This window comes from Grammomys surdaster, unplaced genomic scaffold (assembly GCF_004785775.1).
Source record: "Grammomys surdaster isolate TR1022 unplaced genomic scaffold, NIH_TR_1.0 125742, whole genome shotgun sequence".
Classification (NCBI taxonomy): Eukaryota; Metazoa; Chordata; class Mammalia; order Rodentia; family Muridae; genus Grammomys; species Grammomys surdaster.
In genome coordinates this window covers 1,410,491-1,432,240 of record NW_021620574.1, presented here as the reverse complement: position 1 = coordinate 1,432,240, position 21,750 = coordinate 1,410,491, and the positions used below count along the sequence as shown (strand labels likewise).

At 47.5% G+C, this 21,750-nt stretch overlaps 2 protein-coding genes across 11 annotated transcripts in view; both read right to left on the bottom strand.

Annotated features, from left to right (window-relative positions):
- The window catches only part of Kmt2d (lysine methyltransferase 2D), a 37,878-nt gene extending 36,438 nt beyond the window's left edge, over positions 1-1,440 (bottom strand). For 7 of the 10 annotated variants that reach the window (XM_028788327.1, XM_028788333.1, XM_028788331.1 and 4 more), the window contains exon 1: positions 1,336-1,440. The gene's annotated coding sequence lies outside the window, so the exon portion shown is untranslated. The remainder of the gene's footprint in view (positions 1-1,335) is intronic. The other 3 variants (XM_028788335.1, XM_028788336.1, XM_028788337.1) reach the window with 1 other exon arrangement.
- Positions 1,441-8,593: 7,153 nt separating this feature from the next.
- On the bottom strand, positions 8,594-12,144 carry Rhebl1 (RHEB like 1). The gene is made up of 8 exons (XM_028788323.1): positions 11,915-12,144; positions 11,276-11,347; positions 10,523-10,590; positions 10,171-10,253; positions 10,025-10,081; positions 9,777-9,824; positions 9,041-9,122; positions 8,594-8,891 (listed from the first exon to the last, which is right to left on the bottom strand). The coding sequence occupies exons 1-8, from the start codon at positions 11,964-11,966 to the stop codon at positions 8,799-8,801; spliced, it is 555 nt and encodes a 184-aa protein (XP_028644156.1). The 5' UTR covers positions 11,967-12,144; the 3' UTR covers positions 8,594-8,798.
- Positions 12,145-21,750: the final 9,606 nt, after the last annotated feature.

Here is a 21,750-nt window from a genome sequence, read left to right as displayed (position 1 = left end):
AGAGCTAACAAGGTACTGTCCCACCTAAGGATGTTATCTAACAGCAGACAAGAGAGGCAGAGACGGAAGATGACAGCTCACCTTACTCCAACACTCCAATGCCACCTCCCAGAAATCTTTCAAGGGCAAACCCCCTACTTTCCCCTTTCTGAGACAAGACTCAAGGAGATCTAGGAAATGTATTTTGAAGGGGGTGGAATCAGGGAGCAAAACGCACTAGCCAAATCCCTGCTGGGCAACATGACAGGTGTGAGAGAGGCTGTCTCAGCTCAGGGCCCAGAGGCTGAGGCGGGAGGCTCATGCTGCACCCTTCCTGCTGTACACACACACCCCTTCTACCCAGCACCTCCTACCAGGGCTGGAAACACTGGCTTCCAGCAGAAAAGAGCACAAATAAAGTCATTTGCCCATCAAAGAGGTACAAGTGACCCTATTCGGCAGGGCTGGGGCAGCACCTGAAAACTATTTACCATTCGGAAGCCAGAAAAGCATTGTAGAGGTCTGGCGGGGGCTTTCAGGATTGGCCAGGGACTCATGGGCAGCTAACTCTACACTAGGCCCAGAGAAAGCAAGAGACAAAAGCCATTTTTTTGCAGCCCACATTCGTAGAGAACAGATCTCAACGGCCTCCTCTATAATCCCCTCGGAGATTATGTCCATCCCAAGAGGAGGGGAAGCAATGCAGGCTAAGACACCACTAGGCCTTGCTGGGGTCACTTTGCCAGGCAGAGGTAGTTAAGTTGAACAGCAGGGGCAGAGCTGCAACAGCCCCACCTCACTCTTGCCCCAGCTCCCCTCTTGTAACCAGTTTCCACCCACCCTCCCCCTGATGAAGGACCCAGGGTTCCTTGAGTTTCCTACAGATTGTTTTGGGTGCTTGGGTAAGTAGGAAAAACATTAAAGTCCGACCTGGCAGTGGCACCCCCCACCCACCAAGTTGCTCTGTCCCAAGGAACCCTGGGGGTGGGGGTGGGGGTGGGGGTGGGGGTGGGGGACAGCAGCCTGGGATTGGTGTTGGCATCAGGGCCTGGGTCTTAGTTTGGTCGAACTCCCTCAACACAAAAATAAACAGGCAGAGAGGCTATCTGGACATGTTCCCAAACTCCTGTAGTTCCCCGAACCCCCAATCTTTAAAGAGGCACACCCCAAGAAACCAGGCCTCCGTTCTGCCGTGGCAACTGGCTCAGATTCCCTTGACAGACCCTGCCAAAGGAACCCTTCTCAGCTCTGGCACCCCTTTCTCCAACCTAAAGGCCAGCACTGGCCAAGATAGTCCATCTGGCTGTGCCCCCAGTCCAACCCTTTCTGGGCCCAGGCCGGGCGGACTTCACTCACCTCTTCACAGGGCGATCCAGAAATCCTCATCCGAGAACATGGCCAGAGCCCGGGCCGCTCCCCGACCTCCAACCGCCAGAGCGAGCACAGCCGCCCCCCACTCGGGGGGGCTTAGGGAGGCCAAGAACGGTAAATCCAGGTCGGAGTGGTCACCCTTCCCCCGGGGGAAAAAAAAAAAAAAAAAAGCAAGAATCCAAGAGGGGTTCTCTGCCTCAGGTTCCAGCAGTTTAGGTTTCCATGAACAGCCCCAGGGCGGCGAATCCCGAGCGGACACAAAGAGAGCACCGGTGGCTTTGATTTTGGGCGAGCAGGCTCCGCATCCGCGTCGCGGGGCGGCCTCTCAGTCCTAGGGCCCGGCCAGCGCCCCGGCCGCCCGCGCCGGGCTCGGGCGGAACGTCGAGGCTCTCCAGATGGAACGTCGAGGCGCCTCCCCAGCAGCCCGGAAGGAATGCCGCGCCGCGCCGCGCGCCGGGCCCGGATGGAACGTGAGCCCCTCGCAGCCGCGCCGAGCCCCTCTCCCCGCCCGGCCGGCGCCCCGGGGCCGCGCGAGCTACGGCGACGCGGAGCCGGCGGGGCCGAACCTGACACACACCCAGCGCCGGGCTCCGCGACCCCGAGCGTCCCCCCTCGGCGGCTTCGAGCCCCCCACCTTCTGCTCCCCCCGGGGAAGGGAGGAGGGTTGGTGGGCGAGGAAGAGGAAGGGGCGGGCGGTGCGAGCCCTCTGCCCGCTCCCCTCCGGCCGCTCCAGGCCCAGCGCTCGCCTCCCTTCCCCTCTGGCCTCGGGAGCTGCCCCGCCCCCGGCCTGGCCGGCTGAGGTCCGCAGCACCCCCTAGACCCCCGGCAAGCTCTGATCCCGGGGGGTCTAGAGGTGCATGGTCCAACCCCGGCTCCCGGCGCCGGGGGGTCAGGAAACTGAGCGGAAAGTGGGGAACGAGGCAGCCATTTGCAACCGGAGAGGAAAGTAGTGCAGCGCGGCGCCGCTCCGCCTCCCCCCTCCGCCTCCTGCTCGGCCGGTAGGGTGGTTCCTGCGAAGAGGCTCTGTCGTCGCCTGGGATCGGGGCAGCGGTCGTAGAGACTCGTGGAGCGTCCGGCGCGAGATCCAGGGGCCCCTTTTGCCTGGGGAACCCCACTCAAGAAGGGGAGAAAAGAGAAGAGGAGGCCCTATTTTGTGTTGGATCGGGGCGGCGGAGGGGTACAGCCCTCTTGGAGGAAAGGCTGTGACTCTGCAGTTCTACGCACACGCTCCGGGATCCCTCCGCCGCAGATTAACCCCGACTGCGCCAGGCTGGCGGCCGGGCAGACACGTGGGAATAAAGCCCCCCTCTTCTTCGCCGCGGCCCAGGAGCTGCCTCCTTTACCTTCTGAGTGGTAAAGCTAGGATTCTGGCCACTTTTCAATCCTGTTCCCTAAAGTAACTGACCCTTGGAACTCCTTGCTTTGGCTGGGGACAATCTTTGCCAAAGGGGGGTGGGGGGTGAAAAGAGAGCCCGGAGGTTGGCCGCAGCTCTGCATCCTGGGAACTGGAGTCCGCAAATGGAGAAAGTGAGGCACGGTGCCTGGCGCTGCAAAGGGTGGGTTCTTGCCACGTTTGGGGGCCGGAAGAAAGCTGGACGACTCTCAGGTCTTGTAACTCCAAGACCCTTTGGTGCAAAAGTATTGTCGGTGTTCTCACGATGCCCAAACAACCACTTCCCTACCAAAACATCAATGTAGAGTGTCCCCACCCCATATTTAATTTTCCCGAAAATCTAAAACCTGTCTTCTAATAATAATTAGAAGAATTATTCTTCTAATTCTTCTTCTTCTTCTCCTCCTTCTCTTCTTCCTCCTCCTCCTTCTCCTCGTCCTCCTCCTCCTTCTCCTCGTCCTCCTTTTCCTCCTCCTCCTTCTTCCTTAAACTAAGCTAAATTGTCTGCTACTTGGTTGGGATATTATTAATCTGAATAAGACCCTGTCAAGCTCCCACACTCCAAGTCTGGAAGAAAGGAAGACTAGAATTACCGTTCTGCATAGACAGTATGCATGGAGTAAGCAGGTTGAGACAAATTAACCGTGTACTCAATACTTTATATCCCCTTTTTTTTTCCTTACCAACGTTACGGAATTATCTCCATATTACAGGTGAAAAGGATGAGGCTAAACGAGGAAATCGCCCAAGGAATCACTATGAGAAGTTAACTCATAATGCAAACCAAAGGGAACATTTTCCCCATAGTTTAAAAAAAGAAAAGGGCAGATTTAAGGGTCTGTTAAGATGGCCTGTCAAGCCTAAGACCTGGTTCCATCCCTCTGGCCCACATGGTGGAAGGAGAGCACTGAATCTAAGTTACTCTCTGACCTTCACAGGTCCAGGATGCCCCTGCACACAAACACACACGATAAAATAAATGAAATTAAAAAGATTTAAGAGAAAAGAGCGGAAAGAAGCTGGCAAATTAGATCTGAGGCTACTTTCCTGGGAAAGGTACAGGATGGGCGGTTCATTCTGTTGGAAATGTGTTGTATCCATGGGATCATAGCCATTAGATACATGTAGCTGTTGAGTACTTTGAAATGTAGGTGGTGCAACTCAGTAACGTAATTATAACTATGTTAGACTGAACCACGTGTGATCTTCTATATTGGACAGTGTGGATCTGGCCATGGTTGTAGGAGAGATCAATAGTAAACATGTCCTGCTATCTATACATAGCATGGAGGCTTGTAATCTCATCACTGAAGCCAATTTCAACAAAATTTCTAAAAAAGAAACTTTAGGTGACCCCCATAACTATCTCAACTATAGTACAAGTTTAACTCGGAATTGAAAAGTGGAAGGCACCTTCCCACTGCCAGTACCCAAAAATAAAAAGCAGAACCCCACTAGAAGGTAATAGTAATTAATCTCTGATGGGCTATCCTTATCATTGGGTATATTACCTCAATTCTCATGGGGGAGGGGCGGCTGCATGGTCTTATGTAACACTGACCTGTAATCTGACATGTAGACAAGGCTACCTCTCAAGAGAAGATCCCATGTCGCCTCCCTCCTGAGAGCCAGAACTAAAGACATGTACCACACCTGGCCCTTTATTTCCCAATTTAATCCTTTTTAGACAGACTTAAAAGTTTTGTTTATAATAGATGTGTATTTTTGTGTAGCTCTGTGAACTTATATGTACGATATAGACATACTATATAGAAACTCCAGGCATCAGAACAGGGCATCGGAGCCCTTAGAACTGGAGTTACAGGTGGTTGTGAGCCACTATGTGGATGCTGGGAACCAAAGCTCGGTCCTCCTCAAAAGCATTAAGCACTCTTTTCTTTTAAGATTTTATTTATTTTGCTCTTACTCTCTTGCCTCTAGCTTCTCTCTGTCCCCTTGCCCTTCCCCCCTTCCCTTCCCCCTCTCTCCACGTGGTCATGGCCGGCCTCCACTCCTCTACTCCTCTCTGCTCTCTCTCTCTCCTCTTCCCTATCTCTTGAATAAACCCCCTCCCCTTGGGGAAAAAAAAAGATTTTATTTATTTTGTGTACATGATGTTCTCTCTGCATGTGCACTACATGCCAGAAGAAGATATTAGATACCATTACAGATGGTTGTAAGCCACCATGTGGTTGCTGGGAATTGAACTCGGGACCTCTAGAAGAACGCCCGGCTCTCTTAACCGCTGAGCCATCTCTCCAGCCCCCACATTAACCACTGAACTCCAAGAATCTTTTTAATACAAGCTCTTAAGCCGAGTTTGGTACTGCAGTCCTGTGACTTAGCACTTGGGATGTGAAGGCCAGAGGATGCTGAGGACTTCAAAGTCCCCCTCTGAGCCGAGGTAGCTCTGTAGGTAGTTTGCTACCACAACTCATGAGTTTGACCCCCCAGGACCCACAGAATGGATATAGAGAACCAATTCCTCAAAGTTGTCCTCTAACCTCCACACCTGCATCACAGCACACCTGTTACACACACACACACACACACTCATCAAAAGAACAACAAAAATTTTCAAAAGAAACACCATGCTTGTCTTTCACAATCTGTGATTCACAATCTGGAATCTGTAATGCTTCCAGCTACCGGGAAGGAGAAACCAGGATTAGCAAACTCAAGGCCTGCCTGGGCAACTTAGACCCTATTTCAGTACATTCAGAGGCTGGGACAATCGTTCTGTGGCTAAGAACACTCCCTGGTTGATCTTCCACCAGACCTAGGTTTGGTCCCCAGACCCTACTTGGTGGCTCACAACCATCCCTAACTTCATTTCTAAGAGCTCTGATGCCCTCCTCGGGGACACTGCTCACATGTGCTGCTTAGATGTACAGTAGGCAAGACACTAAGATACCCATTCATGGAAAAAAAAAATCTTTATTTTGTTTATTCAAGACAGGTTTTCTCTGTGTATCCCTGGCTGTCCTGAAACTCCCTCTGTAGACCAGACTGGCCTCAAACTCAAGAGATCCCCCTGCCTCTGCCTCCCAAGTGCTGGTATTAAAAGCATGTGCCATCACTACCTAGCTAAAAATAAATCTCCAAAAAAAAAAAAAAACAATATTTATGACTGAAGAGATGGCTCAAGAGTTCATGAGTACTTGTTCCTCTGGAGGACCTGGGTTTCATTCCCTGTACCAACGTGCTGGTTCTCAACTACCTATATCTCTAGTTCCAAGGGATATGATACACTCTTCTGATTTCTTCTTTAACACCTAAAACATATAGCACAATTCCAAAGGTGTGCAAGGCACAAAGATGATCAGATGGATAAAGGACTCTATAGGCACAAGGCCCACCCACCCGTGGTGCAGACAAGCATGCAGGCAAAACACTGAAAGACAGGAAATTAGTAAGTCTGGAGCTGGAGAGATGGCTCAGTGGTTAAGAGCACTGGCTGCTCTTCCAGAGGTCCTGAGTTCAATTCCCAGCACCCACACGGTGGCTCACAACCATCTGTAATGGGATCCGATGCCCTCTTCTGGTGTGTCTGACGACAGCTACAGTGTACTCATATACATTAAATAAATAAATCTAAAAACAAACAAACAAAATCAAAAAGAAGTCTCTAAAGGGCTGACAAGATGGCTCAATGAATAAAAGACACCTGCTGCCAGACCTGAAGATCTGAGTCTGAGCCCCAGGACCCACAATGTAGGAGAATCAACTCTTGCAAGTTGCCTTCTAACTTTCATTTGCATGTTATCTCTCACACACATACACACACTCGCACACACACACAATTTTTATAAAAGGACTGGAGCTACAGCTCAGTGGTAGAATATTTGGCTAGCATGTAACCTCTTTATTTTTTTTTTTTTTTGGTTTGGTTTTTCGAAACAGGGTTTCTCTGTGTAGTCCTGGCTGTCCTGGAACTCACTCTGTAGACCAGGCTAGCCTCGAACTCTCGAATTCAGAAATCCGCCTGCCTCTGCCTCCCAAGTGCTGGGATTAAAGGCATGCGCCACCACCGCCCGGCATGTAACCTCTTTATATACAGCTCAGGATGGCCTCCTGCCTCAGCCTTCAAACTCTAGGATTATAGGGTGTGTGTGTGTGTATGCCACAACACCCAGCTTCTGAAGCCTATTCAACCATACTTCACAAATGGGAACTTAGGCACTTCAGCTTCTCCCAGTCAGCAGAGGCTCTTACAACTCTCTTTGAGGATGAATTGGTGACTTGTCAAGGCAGACAGTTAAGGGCTGGAGAGACAGCTCAGCAACTAATACACACTGCTTGTGCCTAGGACCCACGTACAGTGTCCAGTACCCATGTTCAGTGACTTATAACCACCTGTACCTACACCTTCAAGGAATCTGATGCCTCTGGCTACCTCAGGTACCTGTATTCACATGCAAACACATAATTTAAAAAGTAAAGAAGCAGCCTTTACTGGTGGTGGCGCACGCCTTTAATCCCAGCACTCGGGAGGCAGAGGCAGGCGGATTTCTGAGTTCGAGGCCAGCCTGGTCTACAGAGTGAGTTCCAGGACAGCCCGGGCTATACAGAGAAACCCTGTCTCGAAAAACCAAAAAAAAAAAAAAAAAAAAAAAAAAAAGTAAAGAAGCCCTACCCCTTACTAGCAAACAGCCATCCTACTGTAGCAGACTCTGAAAGGACAAAAATCTATAACGCCTAAAAAATATAGCACTACTCCAAAGGTGTGCAAGGCACAAAAACATGACCAAGCCGGGCAGTGGTGGCTCACGCCTTTAATCCCAGCACTTGGGAGGCAGAGGCAGGCGGATTTCTGAGTTCAAGGCCAGTCTGGTCTACAGAGTTCCAGGACAGCCAGGGCTACACAGAAAAACCCGTCTCGAAAAACAAACAAAAAAACATGACCAGATGGATAAAGGGGGAAAAAATGTCTGCTCAAAAGGGAAAAAGGCTCTTAGCAAGCAGTGCATGAGGCTCCAAGTTCCAGGATAGCCAGGACTACACAGAGAAACTCCAGGGAGGGATGGGCTAGGGGGTAAGAAAAAGGGGGTTTAGGGACGTCCGGGTTGCCAGAGCACATGTGCACCAAGCACATTCTTTCTTTTCTCACTTTTCTTAGGTTATCACACACTTCTAGTCTCTGCCTCTACTCTCCTTGATGTCATTAGAAACAAGGGGACACAGCAAATGTCATGGTCCCAGGGCAAGGGCTAGTCAGCATATAGCAACTGGCCACTAGAGGGCGGTACATCTGCAGTTAAGGGAGCCTCGACGCCCATAAACTTAAATGGGTGGGGCAGCCCAACAGAATTTAAAGTAAACAAAAAACAAAAAAACACCAAAACAAAAACAAGCAAAAAGAAACATCAAAATAGATGAAAAAGTAGAGCAGTTCAGTCTTAGGACAGGGTCCTTAGTGAGGAATAAGACAAATCCATACTACATACTGAAGTCACCAGTCCTCAGCTCTCCCTAGACACAAAAAAGTCAACAACACAAGACTTCTCAGTTTATTTGGAAATATACATTGTTACCCCAGCAGACAGCTCTACTTCAGAACTGCCAAGCAACCAACACCCTTTCCCAACCAATGCCCAAAATCTACCCAGGAGTCCTGGGTAATCAATGCCCAAGACTCATATCCCAACTGTATAGACTAAAAATTCATTTAGAAAAACAAGGAGTTAGAAGTGTCCCTGAGTGCCGGGACACTCCCAGCACTTGGGAGGCAGAGGCAGGCGGATTTCTGAGTTCGAGGCCAGCCTGGTCTACAGAGTGAGTTCCAGGACAGCCAGGGCTACACAGAGAAACCCTGTCTCGAAAAAACAAAAAAAAAAAAGAAGTGTCCCTGAGACCTCTTGCTCCTTTGTAAACATTAACATCCAGGCTACCAGAACCTGGGATGAGTGTGCAAAAATGAGGGTGCCATACTTGTGCCCAGTGGACTAGGGACATAGTTGGCAACTGTAGCAGTTAAGTCCTGAGGGTCTGCCCCACCGCTGCAGGCTGGACAATGCCTACGGCCGAAACAGAGCAGTTATTCCATGCTAAGAGTTCACATGAGATAGCATTGGCGGTCCTGTCGTCTGTAAGAATTCTCCACACGAGCAATTTCCTGGATGACTTTGATGAAGATGTCTTGAGTTAGCTACAAGGAATGAGATCAGCGGTCAATCAGTTGGTTCAGAGCCGTCCCCGAGGCAAAGACAGCACTTTCTCAACTATCCCGACCGCCTAGCAGTGTGTAAGGAAGACACAGCTGGGTACGAAACAGAGTCTAATCTTTATGTTCAGCACCTGATTATCCCGAGCAGATGACTCCATAAACGTTGCACCCCAGGACTCTGCCAGCTTCTTCCCTTCAACTGCCTGCACCTCTCTGGAAGCAGATTTAGAACATATAAAGATAGACGGCAGACAGAAACATCAGCAAGTTCTCTGAAAGATCTTTAGGGCTTGGATGCCTTCTGATGATTCACATCCCCTACCCCATCCCCTTTGAGGAGGTGAACGAAGAAAGAGAAAATATATGTGAACAGAAACATGATATGTAAATGTACGACTGAAATATAGATTATGATAGGATTATCCTTAGGTGACCTTCAAAGTAAGGATGAAAAGCAAGGGAAGCCGGGCAGTGGTGGCGCACCCCTTTAATCCCAGCACTTGGAATGCAGAGGCAGGCGCATTTCTGAGTTCAAGGCCAGCCTGGTCTACTGAGTGAGTTCCAGGACAGGCAGGGCTATGTAGAGAAACCCTGTCTCGAAAAAACAAAAAAAAAAAAAAAAAAAAAAGCAAGGGAAAACCAGCTAGGCGTGGTGACCCACTGCTACATTCTCAGTGAGCACTATTTAGAAGCTAGAAGATCGGGAGCTCAAGGACAGCCTGACCTATGTGGTAAAGATCCTGTCTCAAAGAAATCAAGATGTAAAATTGCTTCAGTCAAACAGCAGAGCTGGGAAGGACTACAGCTTGATTGCTCCCTGGACCAGATCATCACTTTCCCTTACCTAAGCAGCAGGGTATTACCCACCTCTCTGGAGAGAGATCTGCCTTGTTCCCCACAAGTAGCACCGGCAGCCTGGGATGAAAAAGCAGTTACTGCAGTTATGCTTGTCAGATTCCTGTCCCCATCCTCCATGGACCCCAACTGCTCCAACTCCATCAAGGGTAGATGACTCCCCAAACAAGTCAGCCATGATCTATGTCTAGCCTCCTTGAACAGTCCACCCTTCTGCTTTCTTCCACACCCTCATGTCACTATGTCCTAGGGTCACTTACCGAGTTTTACCATGGCCTTCATGTAGCTTTTGGTACAGGTTCTTAACGACTTGGAAGCTTCAGACATAAGAAACAGAGCTATGGTTTTAGTTCTAGGATGACTGTTCAGTCTTGACAAGCCCCCACTCAAAATCTCAGTCACATACCTGCGCAGGGAGGTGACCGAGTATACAAGCACGTAACCATGGACCCCGATGAAGAGCGAATAGGGCAGAATACTGTACTCATCCTAGCAGCAAATAAAAACACGTGTTTTTACACCCATGCCTTCAAACGGCATAAGCTGGTAGCATAGTATAAGAGTGACCCTCCCTGGGACATTTCCTGCCCTGGTCTCTTCCATTAAACAAGTTTTTATGAAGTAGCTCCACTCAGCCTTGCAAACTGCTAACAACTAAAGCCTTTCCTTTTCATACTATGTCCATAGGAGCCACACACACCCCCAAACTTTATATAGGGCTGAACTGTAACATTTGGACACCCTACCACAACTGGTACCTGCCCTGCTGTGTCCACTAGATGTAGGTGAAACTCATCTTTGCCAAGAGTCACTGTCTTGCTGTAAGCTGGAAAAAGAAACAAACAAAGAGCTTCTTGCCTGTAAGGTGCTTTGTAGTGGCAGTGATGTATGTTCCTATATATTCCTGACCCCAGGAGAGACACACGCAGACTTACTGCCTTCACCAACACCTGTCGTTCTCAACCCTCTTAATACTGTCACCCTATAAAACACTTCCTTGTGTCATGGTGACCCTCAACCATAAAATTATTTATGTCGCTACTTCATAACTATGATTTTGCCATCGTTGTGAATCGTAATGTACATATTTTTGGAGGTACAGGGTTGCAAATGGGGTCTCACCCCACAGATTGGGAACCACTGATCTACACTATTCTGGACTAGAACCTTGCAAACTCCACTCTCTAGACACAGACCAGGATTCCCAGAACTGACTAGAGGAACATAGAAATAAATAACCATCCTCTTGGCAACAAACAAAGAAATCTCAAATTATGGAGTTAGAGAGGGCGCCCAATCTGTCTAGGTTCCATCTCCTTCACACGAAAAAAAATTACTCATGCTAGGCAGTAGCGGCACGTGCCTTTAATCCCGTATTCTACAGGCAGAAGAAGCAGGTGGATCTCTAAATTCGAAGCCAACCTGGTCTACAGAGCTAGTTCTAGGATAGCCTAGGCTACACAAAGAAACTCTGCCTCCAGAAAAAAAAGGGGGGGGGGGCTACTACTCACTATTCTCCACTGTAGGATCGTAGCCTTCCAGGAACTCGCCTTCCACAAATTGATGTGCCAAAGATGTCTTCCCTTTAAGGACCAGAGATTGTTGTAATACAATCATCCATCCATATTCACATCTTTTCCCTTTTTTTGGACTGTGGCCAGGACCAAAGGGCACCCCAAATGAGCTTCCCAGTCTGTGGGAGCCCCAAAACAACGCCTTCCCTTGGTCTTTTATTACCACCATCCTTACGCGTAGACTCCGCCGCGTTTTGGCTACTGGATGCATTCAGTGACGCTGCAGGAAGCCCTTTCCAGCCCCACTCCATCTCACCCTTTGGAAAAGATTCCCCCAGGATCTAGTGCATCAGGCTAGGACACTTGTGACTGTCTACCCCACGCAGATCTCCACCATGACTTCAAATACTGATCCCGCCCCCGCTCCCAGAGCAACACGGGGACTACTGGTGCTACCACAGCCCAGTACACTTTAACCCTTGCGCGGTCCTCTTCCAGCATCCCTCCACCCTTCCATCTCCTGGCAGCAAACCCGACTTCTTCCCAGGCCACATTGGGTCCTCGTGTCACATTTCCGCGACAGCGCGCCTCTTCTGGCCACAAAGCAATGGTGCTCTCGGGAGGGCGGGGACTCACCTACAGAGCGGTACCCCAGGATGGCTACCTTCCTGTAGCGCACCAGCGGCATGACAGGACGCCGCCCCGCGGGGCTCTTAAGAGTGCGGGCCGAAGGAGCTCGAAGATCAGCCGAGGTGCAGGCCGAGGTGGACCCGGGGAAGGACAGTGGCTCACAGAAGCTACGCAGGGAAAGCCCAAGGAAAACCAAAACAAGCCGCGCGCCCCGGGCAGCCCACGTGATCACAATACAGCGACTGTACGCAGGGGAGCCCGGCGCGGAGGGCAGGGGAGGGGTACAAGAGGAGCGGGATACCTAGCCGGGCGGCTCCCGACTCCGCCCCACATGCTGCCCCCCATTGGTCTATTAGACTAGAGGAGGGCGGAGTCACACACAGGAGGGAAGGGTGGGCCTCACGTGGAGCGGGATCTTTGGGAGCTGCACATGCGTAGACCTGAGCCTGTTCATTCATAAAGAAAGAGAAAGGAACTCGGGGTCCTAGAGGTACTTGTTGCCTAGCCAAAGAAGCTGTGAGTCTCAGATGGAAAACACCTGTTGTGAAAATACAAAACGAAAAGGAAAATATTTGTTGTGGTTGGGCTGCAGTGTTTGTTTTTGAGACAGGGTCTTACTGGTCTAACAGGGCTGGACTAGAGCTCTTTCTGTAGACCATGCTGGCTTCAAACTCACAAGGATCCACTTGCCGCCTCCTCCTCCCCAGTACTGGATGAAAGGGGTACACTACTACACGTGGCTTTGAGCTGGAGGTTTTGTTAAAAAGATTCTAGGCCTCTGAAGCACGGATTTAATTCCAGCACTCTAGAGGCAGAGACAGGCATATCTCAGAGTCTGAGGCCAGCCTGATCCGACAGAGTGAGTTTCACGACAGCCAGGGCTACACAGAGAAACCCATTCTCAGGGGTGGAGTGGGGTGTGGATTCTAGACCTGTTTTCACAGAACTGGAGTTCTTGTTCTCCGGGAAATTGCTTCGGGGGTGTGTGTGCAGTTTCAGGATTCCTTACTATACCCGGGGCACTCATTTATTCAACAAATACTGAGGCAGGAGGATGCTGTGAGTTTGAGACCAGCCTGGGCTATACAAGATCAAGCCAGCCAAAACCTTGTCCAGAAAAAAAAAAAAAAAAGGAAAAGAAAAGCCTGGGTCTATAATTGAAGGATTTAAGAGGCGAAGACAGGAAGGTCAGGAGTTCAAACTCATTATGGCCTCAGCTACATGGTGAGTATGAGCCCAAGAGACCTTGTCTTAGAAAAAGCAAAAAGGCCAGCAGTGGTGGTACACGCCTTTAATCCCATCATTTGGGAGGCAGAGGCAAGGCCTTCTGAGTTCAAGGCCAGCCTGATCTACAGAGTGAGTTCCAGGACAGCCAGGGCTACACAGAGAAACCCTGTCTCGAAAAACCAAAAACCAAACCAGAAAAAAAAAAAAAAAAAAAAAAAGCAAAAAGGCTGTCACGTGCTCTGGACAAAGAGCTTGCTAAAAGAGATAAACATGACATCTGTTTTCCTGGCGTTTAAATTTATTCAGAGGTTGGAGTTGTTGCATGAGGCCAGCCTTGTATGAGGCTAGCCTTGTTTTCGGTCCCCAGAACACACACAAATGCGTACGAAACCTTAGGGAGTCAAGTATGTCATGGACAGTTTCAAATTAATCTGTGGTTTCATCCCTTTGGGGTAGAACCTAGGGAGTTAGCCACTGGTGGAGGGTGTTCTTGAGGCCCTGGTTCACTCTGGCCCTTCCTCTAGGTCTTTGTTTGCTGTCCACCATGAATCCTGCTATCCATGAGACTGTGTCATAACAGACATGAGCTTAGAGCCGAGTGATTACATATGAACCATATGAAATTCTGAGCCAGAAAGGAACCTCTTCTCCTTGAAGTGTGTTGTTCTAAGTTACGTAGCCACGGCAATACAAAATTCTGACTTAACACTATGCTCCCTAGGACTTGTTTTCCACAGCTAAGAATTCACCTCCTTCCTGGTGTATAAGTATCATTATCATCATAAACAGCACTGGCCGCGGTGGGCACTCCTTTAATCTCAGGACTCATGAGGCAGAGGCAGGCAGATCTGTGAATTCAAGGCCAGCCTGGTCTACAGAGCGAGTTCCAGGCCAGACAGGGCTACACAAAAACCCTGTCTTTAAAAAAAAAGTAAAAAAAACAATAATAATAATAAACATTATTACTTAGTGGCTGTAGCTTAAAACAATATGGGGTTTGGGGAGCTTTTTATTGTTTTTGTATTTTGTTGTTGTTTGGATTGGGTTTGGGTTTTTTGAGACAGGATCTCTCTACATAGCTCTGACTTTTCCTAGAATAGGTTGGCCTCTGCCTCCCTGTGCTAGGATAAAGGTGAGTGCCATAAGATTGGCTTTCTTGCCTTTTTTTTTTTTTTTTTGACACTATGTAGCCCTGGGTGGCCTAGAGCACTCTTTGTCATAGACCCTAAGTAGCCTTGAACACCCAGAGATGCACCTGCCTCTCCTTCCAACTGCTGGCCCAGAAAAACAGTGTATTGTTTCTCAGGGATCTGTGGGCTAAATTAGCAGCTCTCTTGTTTCCTGTCGCGTATTTGTTCCCGGGGTTGAAGTCTCAACAGAAGTAGAAAGTCCAGAAGGACCTTGAGTATCTGGGCCTGTGTGCTGACTATTGGCTGAGTCAGATTCTCTGTCTCTATCTCTGTTTCTGTCTCTGCCCAACCCCCAAATCCCTTCATGAGTCTTCCATCAATGAGAGATCAGCCTGAACTTTCCTACAGGGAGGCAGAGAGGCAGAAGCTTATAGGAAGGCAAGAGCCTCTGGGGCTTTGGGCCTTGGAAGTGGCAAGTACTTGATTCCTCTTAAGGCAAGTGCCCAATCCAGGGACCACAGCCACAACTTATAAAATAACACAAGTCCCCAATCTACCTGAGCTACATAACAAGACCTTGCTTAACAAAAATAACGAATAGCTTACATATGATCTCCTAGAACTAGATTCACAGTTGTGAGCTGCCACGTGGGTGCTGGGAAATAAACCTATTGAACTTGGAATCCTCCTGCCTCTGACTCCAGAGAGCTGGGAGGATCTGTGCTGTGAATGATTGACTGAGTCCTGGGCTTTAAGCACTCTACCAACTGAGCTATAGGGCCAATCCACATTCATGACCGTTGTAGCTTGGAGAAGCTTTTCTAGTTTATTTTTTTGAAATTGTTTTACCTTATAGTCAATGCTGGACACAAACTAAAAATCTTCTTGTCTCAGGCTCTCAGTTGCTAAGATTAGAATCTTAAGCCACCACACCAGACCACACCAGGCATCAAGTGATTTTTTTTTTTTTTTTTTTTTGGTTTTTCGAGACAGGGTTTCTCTGTATAGCCCTGGCTGTCCTGGAACTCACTCTGTAGACCAGGCTGGCCTCGAACTCAGAAATCTGCCTGCCTCTGCCTCCCAAGTGCTGGGATTAAAGGCATGTGCCACCACCGCCCGGCTTCAAGTGATTTTTTAAAGCTTTTTGAGACGGGTTCTCTAGGAACTCCTGGCTATCCTAGAAGTAGCTTTGACCTCACAGAGATCTGTCTGCATCTGCTTCCTGAGTGCTGAGATTAAAGGCCTGCAGATAATTCTTGTTAAATTACTCATTTATGTCTTTTTTTTTTGAGGGGTGGAGATAGTAGCTCAGGAGTTAAAATTGCATTCTGCTCTTCCAGAGGATCTGAGTTACATTCCTAACACCCATGTAAGGTTCCTTATAACCTCCTGTGACTTCAAGTCCATATGGCCTTTTCTGGCCTTCTTGGTACCCAAACACTCATGGCCTATACATACAGGAACACAAATATATACATATAAACAAAAATTAAATTAATATTGGCTGGATGTAGTGGCACATGCCTTTAGTCCCTGCAATTCGGGAGACAGAGGCAGAAGGGTCTCTGTGAGTTTGAGGCCAGCCTGGTCTATATATTGAGTTCCAGGATGGCCAGAACTACATAGAGAGATCCTGTCTCAAACAAAACAAAACAGACAGATAAAATTGTGTATGTGTGCCAGGCGGTGGTGGCGCACGCCTTTAATCCCAGCACTTGGAAGGCAGAGGCAGACGGATTTCTGAGTTCAAGGCCGGCCTGGTCTACAGAGTGAGTTTCAGGACAGCCAGGGCTACACAGAGAAACCCTGTCTCAAAAAAACAAAAAAAAAAAATTGTGTATGTGTGTATGTATGTATATGTATGTATGTTTGTGTGTATATGTGTGTGTATGTATGTATGTGTGTGTGTGTGTGTGTGTGTGTGAGAGAGAGAGAGAGAGACCCAAGTACACACTTGTAACCATAGCACTTGGGAGGCAGAGGAACCAGAGTTTAAAACCAATTCTCAAACAATTAATTAAAATGCAATATATATATATATATATATATATATATATATATATATATGTATATAAAAATATATAATGCTATATACATATACATATGTAGATACATGTATATACACTATACAAGTATGTATGTATGTATGTATGTATGTATGTATGTATAGTGTGTGTATGTGTGTGGTAGTGGTGGTGGTGGTCCTGGGAATTGTATGTGGGGCCCACACAGTCTAGGCAACTATGCACTTCTGAGGCTTAGCTATGTCCCTGTCCATTTTTTAAATTTATATTTCAAGGGGCTTGCTGACATGGCCCAGCAGTTAAATGCACTTTCTGGTGTTCAAGAGGACTTTGGTTCAGTTTCTAGCACCCACATGCAGCAGACAACCATCCATAACTACAGTCTCATGGGATCTGATGTGGTCCTTTGGCCCCTGCTTGCACCAGGCACCCACGTGCTGTACATACATGCATCCAGACAGAACACTCATACACATAAAATTAAAATACTAAATCTTTAAATTTATGATTTGAAACAGGGTCATACTAAGTTAACCAGGCTGGCTTTGAACTTACAGCCCCCAGTTGCCTGACCCATGATTCCTTGGATTCAACCTCCCAAGCAGAGTCATGACCTGCTACTACACCTGGTTCTCTGACAGCAGAGAGAGCAGGCGTGCCAGCACGCTGGGACTCAAACGAAGCTTGGGACCTTTTAAAGCTCAAGTTTGATCATAATCCCCCCCAAAAAAAAAAAACTTAATTGCGTGTACCTACTCAAATAACTTCATTTTGAAAATCTCCTGAGTATGGTGTCAGACACTTGTAGTCTCAGCTATTGGAGTTGAGGCAGGGGTGATGCCCAGGTAGAGCCAGGTGCCCAAAGCTGTTAAGACAACAAGACATCATCAACCAGAAAAGTGGACAGGAGGATGTCCTTAGTACAGCATAAAACCTATCTGTGAGGGCAGGGCCTGATAAGCGTTTACAGCAAGGAGAGGCCAGTCTCTGGATCTGACCTTTTCCTGTGTGTTAATTCACCCTTTTGGTTTAAATTGTTTAATTGTTTAAATCTTACAGGACCTGTTTTCCAGCCTCCTGGCAGTGCCTCACCATATTCTCGGGTACCCCCAAACAAAGTGATTTCCTTAAGGACACAACTGTTGGATAAGAGCCTAAAAGTACAGAATACATACATACATACATACATACATACATACATACATACATACGAAGGGTAGAGGTGGTAGAGGAGGCAGCCCTTAGTGGTGCATGCCCTAATCTCAGCACTCAGGAGGCAGAGGCAGGCAGATCTCAGGCTACACAGAGAAACATTGTCTCAAAACAAAAACAAACAAACCAAGAACCTAAAAGTATAGAAGTACATACAGTTCTACTGTATTTAGATGCATAATCACCATCTCAGGAAAAGTAACTGGTTTAAATGTAAGGCCCTCTAGCATAAGAGTCATTCTTCCCAAGACACTGCCAAGAATTCCTAGGACTTAGCATGGTCTTTGAAAGAAACAGAAACCCAATCTACCTTCTCATCCTACCAGACAGGAGTCTTCACCCCTAGACAACTTTGTCACTGAAAACCAAAACCAAACCCCATTCTTTTTTTTTTTTGGTTTTTCGAGACAGGGTTTCTCTGTATAGCCCGGGCTGTCCTGGAACTCACTCTGCAGACCAGGCTGGCCTCAAACTCAGAAATCCCCCTGCCTCTGCCTCCCAAGTGCTGGGATTAAAGGCGTGCGCCACCACTGCCCGGCCCCAAACCCCATTCTTAATCCATATACTGAAATACTCCATTCTTACCCGTTTATAGGAGGGAAAGGGGAGGCTGTGTGTACAACTCAGACTCATGCAATGCTTCCTTGGACCTACCGAGGTCCAAGGGGGTTGGGCCAGTGGTGCCAGGGAGAAATAGGTAGGAAACTTATCTCATTTAGTTTTTAAAAATAATACCCACTCTAAAAAATTTTAGGTGATCTTAAGCCTGGCATGGTGGTGCACTCTTTCAATCCCAGCAGAGGCAGGAGGATATCTGTGAGTTCAAGGCCAAGCTGGTCTATATAGTAAGTTCCAGGACAGCAAGGCTTTGTAATGAGACCCTGTTTCAAGAAAACAAAGTCTCTGAGATCAGGTAGGCTAGCCAAAGGAGTATAACAAGGAAGGGATGTGTGTTGTATGCTGGCCATGAGATTAATCTCAGCTGCTGCAGCTGCTGGGGGCTTAACCAGCTGTTCCCCAGACAGCTGCAGTCTTCAGCTCAGGCTGTTAGGGGGCAGCTCTGTCTTAGCTGGCAGACATCAGCTCCAACAAAGCCTGGGCTCTCCTTGTGAACCCCTTGAAAGCAACAGAGAGCCTCAGAGAAAGTGTCCCTACTTCTAAAGAGTTCTATTTGCACAGCTGCGTACTTAGGTTATGGGGCCCAGTGGAAATAGGTGAAGAGACAGTTTGGGTTTCCAAAGAAGCAAAGCCAGGACTCAAGATATCAGTCTGCTCTGTTCTCAGCCCAGCCTGGTGTCACTCCCCTGCAGTGTCCAACCACCTGTTCTCATAGCATACTGCATGACAGTGGGAACATTTCCTACATGTGACTGAAACCCCAGCAAGGAAACTCAGACATTCAGATGAGAAAACCTATCTAGAGATGAAGACAACCTAAAAGCCCTGTCTGATGCCAGTTTCTATTAATTTAATTTAATATTTAATGGGTGTTTTGTCTGCAAGTATGTCCACTTGCATGCCTGGTGGAAGTGAGGACCAGAAGCTGTCAGATCCCCGGGAACTAAACTCACAGGTGATTGTGTGGCACCATGTGGGTGCTGGGAGTCAAGCTGAGACCTCTACAAAAGCAACAAATTCTGTTAGCCACTGAGCCATCTCGCCAGCCCCAGGTTTTTTTCATTGTTTTTCGAGACTCAGTTTTTCTGTGTAGCCTGGCTGTCCTGGACTAAGGGTATGTGCCACCACACCTGGCTCATGGCCTTTTTTCCATAGATAGCTGTCTTAGTTTCTCCACCTGAGAGGAAAGCTCTTCTAATAACCACAGGACACAAAAATATAGTTAGAGATCTGGACAAAAATATAGTTAGGATTCTTAGTCAAAAATGCTTTTTTTCTTTTCCTTTCTCCTTTTATTTGTCCTTTATTTGGAGGAAGGGGTTCCTTTTCTTTTCTAAAGATTTATTTATTTATTTTACTTATGAGTACACTGTAGCTGTCTTCAGACACACCAGAAGAGGGCATCAGATCCCATTACAGATGGTTGTGAGCTACCATGTAGTTGCTGGGAATTGAACTCAGGACCTCTGGAAGAGCAGTCAGGACTCTTAACCGCTGAGCCATCCCTCCAGCCCTAGTTGTTTCTTTTCTTTTGTTTAGATGATTTGGAGGGTCTGGAGAGATTGCTCAGACGTTAAGAGCACCCTTCTCTTCCAGGGGTTCAGGACTCAGTTTCCAGCACCCACATGGTGGCTCACAACTGTAACTCCTCTTCCAGGGAGACATACAGGCAGGCAAAACACCAATGAACTAAATAAAATAAAATACAAATAAATTATGATAAGGAAAGAGATGATAATTTTCATGAACATTTTCTTTTTTTGTTGTTGTTGTTTTTTGTTTTTGTTTGTTTGGTTTGTTTTTTTTGAGACAGAGTTCTCTGTGTAGCCCTGGCTGTCCCGGAACTCACTCTGTAGACCGGCCTCGAACTCTTGAACTCAGAAATCCGCCTGCCTCTGCCTCCCAAGTGCTGGGATTAAAGGCGTGCGCCACCACCGCCCGGCGAGGCAAGCCATTTAATGTAGAAGAAAAAGAGACAAAATGATAATAAGAAATAAGAGGGCTGGAAAGATGGCTCAGTGTTAAGAGAATAGCAGTTAAATGGCTTTTATTGTGACGCTGTAAGAATTCAGTGAGGCTTCACACACCGTGCTAGAACAGGGCCTAGTGTGTACTGAGTCCTCAGTAAATACAAGCAATATATTGTTACTCTTCCAAGTAGCTTTGGTTTGTTTTTTTTTTTAAATATATAACTTGCTTTTATGTTTATTAGTCTCTTGTCTGCATGTCCGTCTGTGTGAGGGTGTTAGATTCCTAGAACTGAAGTTACAGATAGGTTAAGCTGTCATGTGGTTGCTGGGAATTGAACCTGGGTTCTCTGGAAGAGCAACCAGTGCTCTTAACCACTGAGCCACCTCTCCAGCCTCACACCCCACCAAACAGTGTCTCTACTGTCAATGACTACATATCCTACAAGATTCCAAGCGCTTGCCTGAGATGCCCTTTCCAGCCTTGCCCACCTATACACCAGTCAACAACTCTATTTCAGCTCTTCCCTGTTCAGAAGTTCCTCTCTGTACTGACACGGCAAATACTGCCAACTGGATTCTTCCTAGATAATAATATTGCTTTAGTAAGCCTATGCATTTATATATTATTATTATTATTATTGTTATTATTATTATTATTATTATTTTGGTTTTTTGAGACAGGGTTTCTCTGTGTAGCCCTGGCTGTTCTGTAGACCAGGCTGGCCTCGAACTCAGAAATCCACCTGTCTCTGCCTCCCAAGTGCTGGGATTAAAGGTGTGCGCCACCACTGCCCGGCTGCATTTATATATTAATGGCTACTCTTCTAAGAGTTTCTTGATCGTTTGTGTATGGTGTTAGACTGTAAGTGTTCAGCAATTCTTGCTTGAAAAAAAAAAAAAAGGATGAATTTAAAGTTACCTGAACCTTTAGGTAGTGGCTCTAGTTCTAATGACCCTGTATGTAAAGGTCTTGTCAACATTATCACAAAATTCTGAAATTCTCAGAAGAGTGTTAGTTTCTGTTCTTAACTTCTGGGCTATCTCTCTAGCTGAAAGTCATTTGTTTATTTGTTTGTTTTATTTCTTTGTTTGGAAGGTTGTTTCTAACACTCTGGTCTCTCTGTTTAGCCCTGCCTGGCCTGGAGCAAGCTATAGATTAGGCCAGCCTCAGATTCACAGGGATCCAGCTGCCTCTGCCTCCCAAGTGTGGGGATTAAAAGTGGGCACCACCAAGCCACAGCACTCAATCACAGTTCCTTGTATTTGCACTTTCTTTCTCTCTCTCTCTTTTTAAAGATTTATTTATTTATTATGTATACAGCATCCTGCCTGTATGTACATCTTCAGGCCAGAAGAGGGCACCGGATCTCTTTACAGATGGTTGTGAGACACCATGTGGTTGCTGGGAACTGAACTCAGGACCTCTGGAAGAATAGCCAGTGCTCTTAACCGCTGAGCCATCTCTCCAGCCCTCTTCCTCTTTTTTTTTTTTTTTTTTTTTTTTGTTTTTTTTTTTTTGGTTTTTCGAGACAGGGTTTCTCTGTGTAGCCCGGGCTGTCCTGGAACTCACTCTGTAGACCAGGCTGGCCTCGAACTCAGAAATCCTCCTGCCTCTGCCTCCCAAGTGCTGGGATTAAAGGCGTGCGCCACCACTGCCCCTC

Excerpts from the sequence above, each read along its gene's own strand:
- Rhebl1 (XM_028788323.1), bottom strand. The coding sequence starts at position 11,966 with ATGCCGCTGGTGCGCTACAGGAAGGTAGCCATCCTGGGGTACCGCTCT. Across the intron at positions 11,348-11,914 it reads CCTGGGGTACCGCTCTGTAG|GGAAGACATCTTTGGCACAT; the intron begins GTGAGTCCCCGC and ends TGGTCCTTAAAG. Across the intron at positions 9,825-10,024 it reads GAAGGCCATGGTAAAACTCG|GCTGCCGGTGCTACTTGTGG; the intron begins GTAAGTGACCCT and ends TTTTCATCCCAG.